We start from the raw sequence: 17,877 nt of genomic DNA, 5'->3' as shown, positions 1-17,877 counted from the left end.
AAAGTTCAAGCACATGTAAGTGTATGCAGTTATTCATGTAAGGTTACTGGCTTCTTCTCTATTTTATATATTCCTCCACTTCCAAGATCACCATGCACAAAAATCTGAGTTATTGTAAATAACCTATACAAGTTTTTCAAGCTCTTTATGCAACTGACATAAAACAAACAAAGTTCCGATTTATAAAGTAGGTAAGTCATGGATCCATAACATGCTCCATTGGTTTATAGGATTAAAAAAAGGTACAGACAAATGGTATTCCATTAATCTCAGATTTATTGTATATAATGCTTGAATGGTACCATACTAACATCATTGCCTACTTAATAAATTTCTAAATGTATTAAAGAATTAGATAACTGATTTCAGCCGAGCAAAGCCATCAAAGATTAATGTGTACTTTTTGCTTCAGCTAAAATATATGATTATCTTAAACAACAAACAAATGAATAGCATTAGTCTGAAAATTTCATTTGCCGAAATTTAAGCAGCATTTGTTTTCAAGACTAATGTGATTTGTGTCTGATGGGATGTTACAACGTGGCTGCTGAGCTTTTCCAGGGGCATCCCACTGAGGCTGTGTAAAAACATGGCTACTGAGAATTTCCAGTAGCATCCTGCTGAGGCTGTGTGCTCCGTATGTTGGAGCAGTGTTATATGGAAAATGTTAACTTGTGTTTACACAGTTATATAGTTAGAGCTGTATGTATTATCTTTAAGCCCCAATGCCGACATTACATGCCAAAAGTGATATAAGCCAAATCATCTGCATAATACCGAATCTTGAAAGATTTGACTTTGTAACACATTATGAGCCATGTAATTTTGTATCACACTGAGCCATGTAATTTTGTATCACATTATGAGCCATGTAATTTTGTATCACACTATGAGCCATGTAATTTTGTATCACACTATGAGCCATGTAATTTCTCCCTCAAGCCAGGAAACTAGGCCATGCGTACATATTAATCCAATGTTGATCTGTGACATCCTTGGGTCAACTTATTTTAGTCGAAAGCTGGAACACAAGATCTAATGATGTCACCATTGTAAACATAAGAAGCCAACACCAAGCTACGTTGGACATGGTAGGTGATCCTTATGTGATGTGCTATTCTCATTTTGTGTTTGATATGACGCAGCACTTGGTCTATCATTTACGAGTATTTTTTCCTCAAAGGCATAACTGACATACATTATCTTTTACAAGTCCGCATCATATGGTTATCAATTAATAAGGACATCCGCAACAGCTGTGTTTGTCTTCAGCCCAAGTTTACCCTGCTAGCACCCCAGCCAATCACTAATACTTACTTGGGTCTTATTTTTATCTAATGCATGATTTTTCTTCTCAGATCTGCTTACAAAAATGGGCCTGCCTCGCTTTGTTCCCTCTTGAATCAATTTGTTCGCCACATGTGGATGTTGCTGTTATTAGATTAGTCACTAATGGAATTTGTTGAACGTATGACATCACTACTTTTAGATCAATGTGTTCTGTTGACTTGTGTTTGCAGTTATAGAGTCAAGGCTGTATGCATTTTTTGGACTTGTCTTTACACAGTAAGAGTCAAGGCTGTATGTATTCTGTTGACTTGTGTTTGTACAGTTATAGTGTCAAGGCTGTATGTATTATGTTGACTTGTCTTTACACAGTTATATAGTTGGGGCTGTATGTACACCACTCCCTCGATAACTCGCACACATCGGGGTCCAGAAACATCGACCGCACTATAAGTGAGGCGCGAGTTATCGAGGGACCTATAAAATAAGCCCAAAACCAATAAAGTGATTGATGACATAACGGAGAAATAAGGGGGTTGGGGGGTTGGCAGATTATACTGTTGAATACTCACTTTATAATCGTTCTGAGATTAAATGTTAATAAATATCTCTTCATAATGGTGTACTTTATTATTTCCTCATAGGACAACATTAATTTCAGGATAAATTACAGTATACTGAGGCGATCATCGAAAACATTATTCCACGTGGTTTCCGTTCGCTTAACATGTGTACCACTTCACACATTGTGTACTACGTCATTAATTTTAATGCTGAATTGGATACATTCTAGTTTTATTGTTTGATCCAAATTAGACGTTTTTTTATATACAAAAGATCGACTCTTTTCGAGAAACAGTGTCAATCGAACGATAGATAGATAAATATTTTTAAATGTGATAGAAGTAAAATGGAAAACAAAAAAAAACAAGGGTTAATCAGTACAGACGTATTTAATTGGTCTACAAATTTAAAACAACGTAAATTAGAACAAGTTACTACTTGCCGTTTGTGCCACGCTTGACAAATATCAATTCACTTTTTGAAAATATCAGGTTTTTTTTGTGTGTGTTACTCCTTGCTTTCTCTGCCGCCGAGCAAAATCCCTCAGATTTCTCAACTGCATGAGCTTTATGTAGTCAACATTTTGGCTCTCCAGCCACCTTATGGCAATATCAAAATATTTGATTGCTTCCTGTGCAGAGGGCCCACCCCCACGGGTGCAACATCTGCGTCCGCATCACTTTCAACACTTGTGTTACTCCAGTTAAATCATCTTCTGCTGCAAATTTGTTCGCTATAGAAATAATTATAGTTTCATCTGACATGTATTCGGCTGTGAGGCAATCATTGTCAGCACAAATCCACTCCTCCGTATCAAGAGAAACGCCCGTCTCGGGACCATGAGTTTGTACGAATTTCTCCCAAACAGCCTCGGCATTAATGACATCAATTTCACTGAAACATTCGAAGTCACTATCATCGTCGTTGTCTCTGTTACTGTTTTGCTTTACGTCAAAGGCAGCTCCAAGACCCTTAATCCAGCACCCGAGGTCTCTTGTAATCGATTTTATTTTTTAATGCAACAAACACTTCCCCAAGTTGTTGATCAAAACGAAGCCGGCATGTACATGTAATTAGGTTCTCACAGAAGTACTCACGGGTTTCGATGTGACGGTCGGTTGACTCTTTTCATGTTTTCAATGAACATAATATGTTGTGATTATAATGTTTACACTGAAACGGAATTAAAGGATTAGAACGCGACTTTCACACAGGAAAACGTTTAACTGGTGTTTATTTCATTCTCTGTTGCCACCTGTTAGCATTTACCAGAAGTTTTCATTGATAGCTATTTCTCCAGACTGTTTATTTACAGTATACTGACAACTATTTATCATAAAAACTTACATAATATATGATATCTTTAAACAGAGGTCTCGCTAGGATTTTAAAACTGGGTCTTTCTGCCTCTGAAGTCAATCACTAAATATCAGTACATTTTCTCACTCGGCCGCTAGTCAAAGCCTTTGAACTAGCCGCCTAGCTCTTGCATCATGTTCTTTTTTTTTTTTAATGTACTCTTATAAAATGGCAACAGTACATCAAAGAGTCTTTCAGTCACTGAATTCTGTCATTGTAAATATCAGCACAGTTAACTGATCAACACATTTTCCCACAAAGCAGGTGGCTGAAACAGGATCGGCAAATCTTTGAACTTTCCCGCGCACCTATTACATGCGTATGGAGGACTCCCGCCTCAGTGATTTTCTGCATCCCAGATCAAAAATTGGCGTCCAAATACGCGTAATTAAGCGTTTTCGAGATCTCTGAAATTAATTCTTCTTTAGAACTTGCAAATTTCAAAATATGGATCATATTGTGACGGGCATTAATCACCATTTTCGATGATAAAACGAGCAATGTATCAAGGTTTAATTTATCAATTCTTATCGTAATTTTTTCATGTTCAGCATATTTTAAAGACATTTTAATTACATTTTCTCTGGAAAAAATTGGGAGCCAAGATGGACACCGCGTTATAAGCGGGATCACGAGTTATCCGGGCGCGAGTTATCGAGGGAGCAGTGTATTATGTTAACTTTGCACAGTTATATAGTCGGGGCTGTATGCATTCAGCATTTAAGCAATGTTTTACTTAAATATTAATTCATACTTTGAATTTAAGTAGCACCATATATACCATATTGTGTACCTGGTGCTTAATTTAAATAGAGAATATTGCAAAACCTCTTATTTGATATGAAATTTAATTTTTGTTTTGGAAAACCCAGATACAAATGTAATTTATGCCATTAATTAAATTACCCAGAACACTAATATTATGTTTCATATAAAGATATAAAACAGTAATGACAAAACTCCAACACTTCATTAATTATGCTCATATATTAATAAACAAGTAATATCAAATATATAAAATTAATTTATGGACTATATCAATGAAGCCATGGTATAAAGAGAGTACATTTTTAACAAATTAATCGTTTAACTATATCGACACATACCCTATGTTTGATCAGCGTTTCCTTGACATTTTCATTACGAGCCAAAGTTTGGTTGTGCATATTGACAGTCTTTTCTGCATTCTCCATATTCTTGCAAAACTCATCTTCCTCCAGACTGAACTCTAGTTTGATCAATTTGACAGGGGCATTCTCTGTCACTGCCTGTAGTTGCAAAAGAAAATATGTTATTATTTTACCTATGTAATGTCATTTAAGTGTATATAAATGAGGAAAAAAACTAGTCTCACAGAAAAGATGAATTACTACTATAAATGATGCATGTCCAAAACATCATAAACAATGTATAATTACTATAAATGATGCATGGCCAAAATATCACAATGTATAATTACTATAAATGATGCATGGCCAAAATATCACAATGTATAGTTACTATACATGATGCATGTCCTAAACATCATAAACAATGTATAATTACTATACATGATGCATGGCCAAAATATCACAATGTATAGTTACTATACATGATACATGTCCTAAACATCATAAACAATGTATAATTACTATACATGATGCATGGCCAAAATATCACAATGTATAGTTACTATAAATGATGCATGGCCAAAATATCACAATGTATAGTTACTATAAATGATGCATGGCCAAAATATCACAATGTATAGTTACTATACATGATACATGTCCTAAACATCATAAACAATGTATAATTACTATAAATGATGCATGGCCAAAATATCACAATGTATAGTTACTATACATGATGCATGTCCTAAACATCATAAACAATGTATAATTACTATAAATGATGCATGGCCAAAATATCACAATGTATAGTTACTATACATGATACATGTCCTAAACACCATAAACAATGTATAATTACTATAAATGATGCATGGCCAAAATATCACAATGTATAGTTACTATACATGATACATGTCCTAAACACCATAAACAATGTATAATTACTATAAATGATGCATGGCCAAAATATCACAATGTATAGTTACTATACATGATACATGTCCTAAACATCATAAACAATGTATAGTTACTATAAATGATGCATGGCCAAAATATCACAATGTATAGTTACTATACATGATACATGTCCTAAACATCATAAACAATGTATAATTACTATAAATGATGCATGGCCAAAATATCACAATGTATAGTTACTATACATGATACATGTCCTAAACACCATAAACAATGTATAATTACTATAAATGATGCATGGCCAAAATATCACAATGTATAGTTACTATACATGATGCATGTCCTAAACATCATAAACAATGTATAATTACTATAGATGAAACATGTGCTTAAACATCATAAACAATGTTGTTGTTCTTCTTCAAGGGTTTAACGCCATTTTTCAGCACAAGATAGGCTATACATGGCGGCCAGTATAACTGGTGGAGGAAGAACCCTGGAAAACCCAGGGAAGAACCACCGACCCACGAGAAGCTACTGGCAGGCTTTCCCACGTACCCAAGCTAGCTGAGCCTTGGACTCGAACCATAAACAATGTATAATTACTATACATGATACATGTCCTAAGCATCATAAACAATGAATCATTCCTATACATGATACACGTCCTAAGCATCATAAACAATGAATCATTCCTATACATGATACATGTCCTAAACATCATAAACAATGAATAATTCCTATACATGATACATGTCCTAAACATCATAAACAATGAATAATTCCAATACATGATACATGGGCAAAACATCATAAACAATGAATAATTCCTATACATGATACATGTCCTAAACATCATAAACAATGAATAATTCCTATACATGATACATGTCCTAAACATCATAAACAATGAATAATTCCAATACATGATACATGTCCTAAACATCATAAACAATGAATAATTCCTATACATGATACATGTCCTAAACATCATAAACAATGAATAATTCCAATACATGATACATGGGCAAAACATCATAAACAATGAATAATTCCTATACATGATACATGTCCTAAACATCATAAACAATGAATCATTCCTATATATGATACATGTCCTAAACAGCAAAAACAATGAATAATTCCTATACATGATACATGGACAAAACATTATAAACTATGAAGACATCCCACAGGATTATCCTTATTATCCATGTTTATACACTGTTACCTACTATACTGACATATGGCACATATGTACCAACCAGTTTGATAACCAACCAGGCCAGCCCAGATCTGCTGCCTTTGTCTTAGTGTGTCCTTGGGAAAGACACATATCTCACATTTCCTTGCCATGATATAGCCAATAATGTGTTAAAAATGTCATTACAATCAACAAACAAAAACAAACTATTGTCTAACTGAAAAGAAAACGTGAAACCGAAAAATGAAAACAAATAATAGTCGAACTGGAAAGAAAATGTGAAACCAAACATTACCAAAACATAATAAACCTCTCTAAATAGGTGTCAATACAAATATGAATTTTAAAAAAAACATATCATCATAAAAAAGATGAGACCTGACTTCACAGCAATGAAACAGTGTACTACCTGCAAGCAGCCATGTGATGAAGTAGCTTCCTGGCCAAGCAAGTGAGAAGGAAACACTAGTATATCACGGTACAAATAAAGACATATAATAACATTATCCCAAAGTTTTAACTTAATAAAGCAACTCAAGAATAAAGTATGTGAATTTTAAACAGTGTTACACAGGACCTTACCAAAAGTGCTTTGGTTGATGAATAACGAGAGATCATCTCCACTTGAAAGTGACATCTATGTCATGCCATTCACATGTGAAATAAAAACAAAGTTTTTTTTTCAAAACAATTTTGATGAAGTCAATTCCAAGCCAAAATAGTTACATGAACCAAAAAAGTGAAGGCATACCTTCCATCGTGCCAGTGTGTGCTCCATGGACTCAGTAAGGGGAGGTCGGTCCTCTTCCTCCAGCACCATCAGTATGTCCTGACATGCCCGCTGATATTCCTGGGGTAAACGATCCTCCACTCGTGTGAAAAATTGCTTGTGTTTCTTCAACTGGCTCCTACGATCATCATCTGTATCATCTAGGACAGCCTCGGCTTGAGCAAGCCAATTATCAAGCACCTGTTGCTTCTGCTGGTGTGTCCTCCACAGTCGTGAGAGATTCTCAAGGTTCTTTTCCCAGGTTTTGGATGAGCTCACACAAGCCTACAAAGAGCATTACATTCCCCAACATATTTTTAAATACTCTCATAGAACTTACATTAGATTTACAACTTTTTCTTTGTGAGTAAAATTACACATAAACAGCACATCATGTGATCAAATAAAGATGCCAAATTTCCGATGCTAATATTACATCAATGAAACCTTACAAGAATTACCTGACAATAGTGGCTTTAAGACGTGTTTTCAAATATTTTTAACCAAAGAAATGGGTGGTTGGTAAAGAAGGTTAAATCATTCTTCTGTCATGAGTTCAATTAATTGGTGACCCCATATAACAAAAGCACTGTGAATAGTACACACATCTGGTGACCTTTTCCCTTATAACTACTCTGACCTTTAAATCTGAATGTTGACCACTGTATGATAAGGTGTAAGGCTTCAACATTTACACATGTACATGGCTCAGTTTATTTTGCTGACTGTACAGATTTACAAAGTCAGTAAACATGTAAGTACACATTCTTCTGGCTATTACTGAAGCTTCCCACTTCAGCAAAATTATGTATTTCCACATCTTTGCTTGAGAGAAATTTTTGGTGTGAATTTAATGTTCATTCTTTTCTTATATTATGTAATTAATTTTTTCATAGCAAGTGTGGCATCTCTATGAAAAAAGTTGAAAGCCAATGAGAACAAGTTCACATAACATCGGGCTGATTTATAATGCAATCCAAATTTCTTTATACTTAGTATTTACCTTTAAACAACATGTTTTTTAACAGAACCTTTGATTAATAATATCTTATTTTAAAGAAACACAGTTACTAATAATTAATTACTAATAATTAATTAATAATATCTTATTCATATATTAACATAGTTACTGTACCTGTGCTCATGTTTAGCTCTCATGAGTGGAGGTTTTACAAAACTGAATTTTTGTGTATGAAAGTTGGTGGAAATTGAGACAGTGGGAATTCTTCTTTCAAATTCAGTCTGATGGTATTTTTCATGTGAAAAGTAATTATATACTTTAAATATCTCTGTGTCTTTGCTTTGGCGTGACAATCAATTAATGAAGCTGCACAGTCCTGAAAATACTGGTGATCTGGGGCAAACATAACAAGGCCTGATCTGAAGAAAATCATCCAATTTTGACATTCTTTGTTTCTTAGCTTCTCCCATATCAAACTCATTAAGATGTGTAATAACTTGTTGAAAGAAATTATGACACATAGATTACTGAAAGGTTTCACTAAATGTGAATACCACTATGAAAACAATGGCAGTGTATGTAACTGCAATTTTCTCAAGTCACAAACCTTGTCTCTTGTTCTATTATCCATGCAGCCATATTTGAGAATTTTCATGGTTCTGACCAATTTTAGTACCAAAAATCTTGCATGTGGTTCTTAAAGAAAAGCATACCCAGTGCAGTGGGGAAGCGTACTGTGTTGAGTATAATGACAAGGGCAAATAGCTCTTGCAATTAACACATCCTAGAGACATGTGCATGGGACATATTTTCCTGAGCCCTGAAGCTTCCTCAGTACGACACATTTTAACAATGCAAACACTCTTGATGATTTTTTCCATACTGGTATCTGAAAAGACTGCTTTAATTCACTTTTCACATCCACCAAATTCCAACTGCCATTTCTTTGTACATGATGAAACAGGACCAGGTCATCAACATCAAGTTTTCATAACCAGTTACTTTTATGATTTTCTGTAGAACCCATTACAGAAAGAAGAAAAAAAAATATTACTGATGCCTTCGATGCCAGATGAAAAGTTATACCCGTGTATTACCCATTCAAAGGCAGGGATAAAAAAAGGTAACCTTTGTAACAGTCACAAGCATAAAGGGTCTTAATGAATGAAAACAGCAAATTTTTCTAGTCCGATCATTATAAGTTATCTTGCAAAGCAATTGTGGTATTCATGATTTTGTTGAAATTTAAAACAATTCCTTGCTTTGCATGTACTATTGTTTCATTTGTCAAGAATATTACTTTCAAAAAAATTCTGATGTTTTATTTTACAATGTGATTTATTTCAGTACACCATAAATGTGATAATATGACCTTTATTCTTAGGATATTTCTTGAAAGAAAAAAACCTACCATAAATCTTTCATTAAGCTGCTCCATGGGCTCATCTACCAGGGCATAATTAACATTCTTCAGTTTCGGCTTAATGGCACTGACTTTTTGGTACACCTTGTTCTTACTCTCCAGTATAGACTTCTGGTAAGTAACCTCTGAGAACAAGCCCTGCAAAGACCCAAAAAGTCTGCACTGAAGAAAATACATACACAAAATTACATGCATGTTTTATTTTGTTTTGAATTGGTGGAAAGAACAAATTATATGATATAAATATATGTCATGGCTGAGATATTTGTAGGTCATATCAATAAAGTTCTTTTCCAAGATTAGGAACTGAATGTGGTTTTGTATTTATTACATAGAATCTCTTTTACATTTCTTAAAATATTTTTTACTAAACAGTATGGATCAAAAGCAGATTGGAATTTATATAGATTCAGTACATTGCAGCTAAGAATATCAATATGCAGGCATCAGTGAAAACACCAAAATAGTTTCACTCTGGGTGTGCAATACAAAACTGTGGACTGAACACCTGAATAAAATGATAGATGAAGTCTTTCTATAATTTTCTTTTAAGAATTATAGCAGATAGGTTGTGTTAAATATACTTGAATTATTTTCTGCAGGAGACCAATATAGAATATATGTACCTAAACTGATATCCAAAGAGACCTCAATAATCTGGACTACATTAATTCAAATGTCTAGAATAGAAATATGTAACATGTTTAGTTGATGTAGCAAATTGATTTTTAACTTGGATTCCAAATTGCAGGGTAGTGAAAGAAAGTATTTGGATTCATGGAGTTTCACTGCATTCTATATATTTCCTTATCCTTCTCAGATGTGGATTGATGGAGTTTTACTGTATTCTATTGATGTCTTCATCCTCCTCAGATGTGGATTGATGGAGTTTCACTGTATTCTATTGAGGTCCTTATCTTCCTTGTATGACAACAGACAAGCAACTAGCATCTTGAGACTTCATAATAACCCCCAACACTTACAGTCTTCCATCAATTTAACAACTCTTAATGGAATTACCATATGGTCCAGCACTCTTAATTTTTAACTACTAATGCTAACACAATATTGTCCAATACTCTCCATTTATAAACTATATATACTAACACGCTATTGTCCAGTACTCTCAATTTACATACTAATTATGCTAACACACTATTGTCCGATACTCTCAATTTACATACTAATTATGCTAACACACTATTGTCCAGTACTCTCAATTTATATGCTAATTATGCTAACATGCTATTGTCCAATACTCTCAATTTACATACTAGTTATGCTAACACACTACTGTCCAGCACTCTCAACTTACATAATAATTATGCAAACACACTACTGTCAAGTACTCTCAATTTACATACTAATTACACAAACATACTATTGTCCATTACTCTCAATTTACATACTAATTATGTTGACACACTATTGACCAGTACTCACAATTGATATGCTATTTAAGCTACTTCCATGGAAACATATAAATTATTGAATCCAGAAAATTTTAAGATCAAAAGGCAACTTGTTTGACATGTGTACCAAGTTTGGTTGAAATATCCTTAACAGTTTTAGAGTCATCCCCAGAAATGAAAATATTTATGGACTGATTGACAGTCAGATATAATGATAGTTGTAGCCCACCCCACCCCACCCAAATCCTATTACCTGCTGGAAGGGTACAAATTTGCATGAACACAATCACCTATATCCCTTGCCCTAGTAAAAAGATCAGCCTGAACACAATCATCTTTATCCCTTGCCCCAGTAAAAAGATCAACCTGAACATTATCATCTATATCCCTTGCCCCAGTAAAAACATCAGCCTGAACACAATCATCTATGTCCCTTGCCCCAGTAAAAAGATCAACCTGAACACAATCATCTATGTCCCTTGCCCTAATAATATCAGCATGAAGACAAAATGATTTTATAGAAATTTCATATATAAGATGTTTGCATTTACAGGGGAAGTGATAGTCATCAAGAGTTTTACTCTGGATATGAAAGTATGGATGGACAATGAACAGACAAAATGGACAAAAGCATTAAAAATAAATAAACTGACAAAATGTGAACAGCAAAAGACAGTTATATCACTACTTAATATGTGTACTTCAGTTCACACAGGTATCTTAAATGGTTTTTGAGTTTCATCCTGCAAGCAAAAGTGTGTCCAATAGCACAAGGCACATCTAAACCACTAGTCCAATGCAAGCAGCACATCCAGACCATTAGTCCAACATACAGAGTTTTGTAAATATAACCTGAATGGTTTCAGTTATACATCAGAAATGAAAATCTATATGGACAGATTGACAGACAAATGGATTGTGGACAGGAACAAAGATGAACATAGTGGAATTATGTACCTTTGGAAGGGAATATAAATAAATAGAATATGAACAGACACACAGAAGAGCATAGTGGTATTACATACCTGAGAGTGAGAATAAATTCCAGTTTATTATCTTTAATTATGTGCAGCAATTGTCTTCAAAAAACTGATACAGGGACACTCCCCAATTGGCCAAATTCTCAAGTGCTTTCATTCCTGAGTCTGCCAGTGATGAGACAGTTGGGTCTTCCAACACAGCAATATTGCTTCCCTTTTTTTGACACATTGGCACAGTCTTATCAGTAGCAAAAATGCTATATAAAGTGTTGAAACAAATTGCAAAAATTCAACATGTATATCAAGTAAAAATCATACTGTTAGAATACAAAACTGAAACTTTTCCTGTTATTTTATTGTGAAATACACTGAAATGGATACATTTTAATCTCACCTTGTGCTTTTCCAGCCTGGATTCACACTCCTCCTGTGTCCCATCCAGTTTGTGGGTTGCTAAGAGTGCTTCCCCCTTTTTAATCCAGGCCAACAAATCCAGGATTCCAGTCTCTAGAGATTCAATGTTAGGCAACATTGCCTTGACCTGCTTGATTCTCTCAGGAATTTCTTTGCGGAGCTGGACGATAACCTCTTTCTGAACATTAAGCGTCTGAAGCATGTCCGTCACAACTTCCTGTGTGCTGTCTTTGACAAGAGACTGGGCTGTCTTTGTTGTGACCTTGAAATCACTCTCAACTGAGGGCAACTGGTTACCACAAGTCTAAAGAATGGGCAAATGAAATAAAGCAAATTCAACATCATCCACACAAAAATTAGAAACTTGATATTTACAAATGCCACACATGAATGCATAAAAGTGCATGAACATGGTACATTTGTGTTCATGTGTCAGTAACACTTTATATAGCACCATGGTAATACAGTACTGGAGAGCTTTTATCAAGGAGTTTTCATTGAATTTTTTCAAAGTAATGTTTTTTATACAGAAAGAGAACATTCCCATGCATTACATTCTTGAACACTTTATAAATAGGTACAAAAGTAATAAACACATTTCTGAGTAACAAGAACAAAGAGATGCTTCTAAATCAGGTAACTATCAGTTTCATGCGTGTTTTTATCCACCTAATTTTATCGCATTTTAATTCATCATTTTTGGTAAATGTGAAGGTAAATTTTAAAAAAAAGTAAATGATAATTTTTTTTTCATTCAGCCTAAATGTTTTTATTTCCTCAGATACTTTATGGCACTTTAGTCATAAAAAATAACATTATCAATTACCATATATTAACAATTAACATATTCTTATTAATTACCATATTCTTCTGAATTACCATATTCTTATCAGTTGCCATACATTTATCAATTACCATATATTTATTAATTACCATATTCTTATCAGTTACTATATTCTTACAAATTACCATATTCTTATCAATTACAATACTCTTACAAATTACCATATTTTTATCAATTATCATATTTTTATAGTTGTCATATTATCAATTACCATATTCTTATAAATTATCATATTCATACCAATTACTATATTCTTATCAATTATATTGTTTCTAGTTGCCATATTATCAATTACCATATTCTTATCAATTATCATATTCATACCAATTACTATATTCTTATCAATTATCATGCTTTTCCTAGTTGTCATATTATCAATTAACATATTCTTATCAATTATCATATTCATACCAATTACTATATTTTTATCAATTATATTTTTTCTAGTTGTCATATTATCAATTACCATATTCTTATCAATTATCATATTTGTTTCTAGTTGTCATATTATCAATTACAATATTCTTACTACTTACCAGTCATACCAATTACTATATTCTTACCACTTACCAAAGTCATACCAATTACTATATTCTTACTACTTACCATAGTCATACCAATTACTATATTCTTACCACTTATAAAAGTCATACCAATTACTATATTCTTACTACTTACCAAGGTCATACCAATTACTATATTCTTACCACTTACCAAAGTCATACCAATTACAATATTCTTACCACTTACCAAAGCCATACCAATTACTATATTCTTACTACTTACCAAAGTCATACAAATTACTATATTCTTACCACTTACCAAAGTCATACCAATTACAATATTCTTACCACTTACCAAAGTCATACCAATTACTATATTCTTACCAATCACAATATTCTTATCAATTACCATGTTTATACCAATTACTATATTCTTCTCAACTATCATATTAGAGCTGTTCCAGTAAAATACACATATGACCCTGGGAAAGCACTTTTAATGTAGGATTGTCACCCATAGATGCAACCTAGAATTTTGTATTGTTGTCAGATGAATTCTTTGGGTAATCTGAGTATCCTGGCATATATTCTTTAAGTTCCTTCCTGGGGACCATGTATGTTTAAATGGAATAACCCTTATTATCAATTACCATATTCTTACCAATTATCAAATACTCATCGATAACCATATTATTTTCGTTATGACAACAACTTTGTACCATACATACTTTAAAACCTTTTTCATATTTTAATATTTGGTAAGTAGAAACATATTGTGGAATAAAGTTTTTTCCAACATCATCATGAAAAAAAAAGCAGAAAACTTTAAAGCAGCTACTAACATCAAGTTGATTGAGATGCTCTTTAAGATCTGCATGTCTACATGGGACTTCATGCACCATGAGTTCCTCCGCATTCTTCAACCACTGAGTGAGTCGCATGATCCCATCCTGGTATTCCTTTCTAGCCTTGCCTATCACCTCCACTTGCTGAAAGTGTTGGTGTTTATCTGAAAGGTCACTGAAACGTTTGTTTATCATCTGTAACGTCTGTCTGATTTCTGCCGCAATTGGCTCATCACAGGTCTCAATGAGGAATTTACCAGCCTCATTAATAATCTTCTTTTTCTCTTCATATGGACCCATGTCAGCAAAGAATTGCTGAAATCAGGAAGAAAAACATTTGTTACACAAAGACCAGACACTGCTTCAAGAAATATCTCCAATAAAGTAAAGAACATCATACCAGTCTACAGTTTCACACATGCCCTATATATCACAAAACCAAACCTACCACTTTGCTGCCTCCTTCTCAAATGATCTTAACCACTGCTCCAGGCATGCATAGTGCAGAACTATAAACAGGTTTATACCATAACTAGAATTCTGTGTTTGCTTTCTGGTTCTGACTGGCACCCAGCTATGTGAACCTCCTGGTCGTGTCCCAGAGGGTAAGGATTGCATAATGGGTGAACTTTCTAGGGAATAGGAAAAGACAATGGGGCATGACCTCTAAGGGGTTCCAGTGTGACATGAGTTGATGCAGGGGTCATTAGTCACATGCCAATTCTCAGACATTTACGACAAACAACTTTGATATGTGTAAAATCACCCAGCCCCCAGGCAAAACCTCCAGGGGTAAAACCATAGTTTATACAGCTCTCAAGAATAGTTTTTCAAGGACATTTAAATGATTTTCAAGGATTATTATTTATTATGGAAACTGAACATTCTCTATATTTCACTGCCTGAATGGGTACAAAATTCTATATCATACTTTGTCACTGCCTAAATGGGTACAAAATTCTATATCATACTTTGTCACTGCCTGAATGGGTAAAAAGTTCTATATCATACTTTGTCACTGCCTAAATGGGTACAAAATTCTATATCATACTTTGTCACTGCCTGAATGGGTAAAAAGTTCTATATCATACTTTGTCACTTTCTGAATGGGTACAAAATTCTATATATCATACTTTGTCACTGCCTAAATGGGTAAAAAATTCTATATCATACTTTGTCACTGCCTGATGGTAAAAAATTCTATATTATACTTTGTCACTGCCTAAATGGGTACAAAAAGTAAAATTAAATAGACACCATAGCTAATTAGCACACCATAACAGCAAAGGGATGCAGCTCCACCTTTAAATTACACATCACATCACCTGATCCACCCAATTTTATCTCATTTAATTTATCTCCCTCATTCTTTCAGTTTAACATTTTGTATTCCTTCAAAATAAATTCAATGAGTTATGGGAAAAATTTAAGGAGTTATGTGACAGGGTTCACATAGATCAGGAGAATCAAAATTCCATGACTTTTCAATAACCAGTTTTCAGTTTTCAAGGACTAAGTGTTCTACTTGCAAGTGCTAGTTAAATACAAGAAACAAAACAATAAAGAAATAATAAATAAAATGAAATATGAAAGGCAAATGATAAAAAATTCTCTGTATCTGGACCCAAATATTAACAACTGCTCTTTAGTTGCTTTCCTTTCTCCTCCAGCTGCAACTTTCTTCTAAGTCCCTGGGACAGAGACTTAATATCATTGTCCCTTTCTCTTCTGCTTCATCTGTTAAATTGCCTGCTGCCTGGAAAAGGTTGCTTATATCCATAATAGTTCAGCCTTTAACAACTCATCACTGCTTTGTATAAAATCTACCAATGAAACTGTACCACTGCTGTCAGTCAGTGAGTTTGTAGAACCCACTGACAAACTTGAAACTGGGTGTGTGTGATTTGGATTTTTAACGTAGCTTTAACAATTTTTCAGTCATATCGCTATGATGTCTGCAGTGTGGCAGTTTATAGTGATGTCTAGCACTGGGGCATCATGCTGCATACATGTAGCATGATGTCCCACCCAGACACATTATCCTGACACCAGGGGGACCAGTCCTAACACTAACCTCGTAATGCTGAGCGCTAAGTGAGGAAGCTGTTAGTACCATTTTTGTAAGTCTTTGGTATGACTCGAACTAGGATCAAACCCACGACCTCCCGCATCCGAGGCAGATGCTATAACCATTGGAGCGGTAGTTGAAACTGGCTTTTCTGATGCAGACAACAGCGATAAAGAATAAGATATTGTTAAGTGCTTACCCCTTTGAGTTTTCATTAGTTTCAGGCATTTCTTTCTTTATGTCTGGCAATACATATCAAAATTAAATAAATTTGCAAAAATTTGACCTAAGAATCTATAGTAACTGATGCAAACTGAGTCTCAGTATAGTTTACATGCTAACTGGACACTAATGCAGACCATGACATACAAGAATTCAATTGTTTTCAGTAGTTAATTGAATTTCAATTTAAGAGTATAATTTTTGCAGATGATGGCCTAAACATACGCAATTCCAGTACAAATCACTACCATCTTTACAAGACATTTTTGGCTACTTTTCTGCAAGCATTTATTGGTATGACTGGCATTAGGTAATTATTCTGAAATGTTTCCACCCATGTAAGAAGTGATTTAGTGAAAATATACCACTGTACCAATTTTACCCACAATTCCATGCAAAAATGTAACCACAATGACCTGTACAAATGGCAGATTGGCACAAGATTTTTTTTCTGTTTGCCATCATTTGCCACAATGCATACTTTTGACTGAAACTGAAATTAATTTACCCACTCAAATAAGAGCTCTTATACTGTCCAGGTTTACAGTTATCATTTTGAAGTCTGTGAATTATTTTTTTCAGACATACAAACATTCCTCCTCACCTTTTTCTCCTCAGTAGATCTGGATGCCATCATTTCCTCTGCCTCCTCAAGCCAGCCAATAAGACTGTCTAAAATGGAATTGTATTTCTTCCAGCTGTCAATCACCTCCTCCAACATAGATTGGACACTTTTGATTTCTACAGAAACTTTTTTCCATCTTGCAGTCACTTCATCAAAATAATTGTTCATTTTATCCACTTCATTCCTGTCGGTTCCCTGTTTTCTGTATGTTTCAGCTTTAGCCTTGCATTCCTCATATGTTTTGTCATAGTTTTGGAATAGTTTACCATGGTGAACAAATGTCTGCAAAAAAACAAGATGTGCAAAATGGAGGATGTAAAGACAGGTAGCCAAGGCAACTGGATTCTTTCTGAGATTTAATGGTTTG

General features: G+C 34.1%; 1 protein-coding gene across 1 annotated transcript in view; it reads right to left on the bottom strand.

Annotated features, from left to right (window-relative positions):
- LOC149804453 (nesprin-1-like) overlaps window positions 1–17,877 on the bottom strand; it is a 572,886-nt gene that overhangs the window by 435,608 nt on the left and 119,401 nt on the right. The window contains exons 13-18 of the mRNA XM_089940603.1: window positions 17,490–17,792; window positions 14,593–14,910; window positions 12,384–12,707; window positions 9,586–9,735; window positions 7,196–7,498; window positions 4,317–4,478 (exon numbers count right to left, since the gene is read on the bottom strand). Of these exons, the coding sequence (XP_089796729.1) occupies window positions 4,317–4,478; window positions 7,196–7,498; window positions 9,586–9,735; window positions 12,384–12,707; window positions 14,593–14,910; window positions 17,490–17,792 (1,560 nt within the window). The remainder of the gene's footprint in view (window positions 1–4,316; window positions 4,479–7,195; window positions 7,499–9,585; window positions 9,736–12,383; window positions 12,708–14,592; window positions 14,911–17,489; window positions 17,793–17,877) is intronic.

Source organism: Sinohyriopsis cumingii, chromosome 2 (genome assembly GCF_028554795.1).
Source record: "Sinohyriopsis cumingii isolate HCF-2022 chromosome 2, ASM2855479v2, whole genome shotgun sequence".
Classification (NCBI taxonomy): domain Eukaryota; kingdom Metazoa; phylum Mollusca; class Bivalvia; order Unionida; family Unionidae; genus Sinohyriopsis; species Sinohyriopsis cumingii.
Note: the sequence above shows the minus strand (reverse complement) of the source record. Positions and strands in the feature narration are given on the sequence as shown.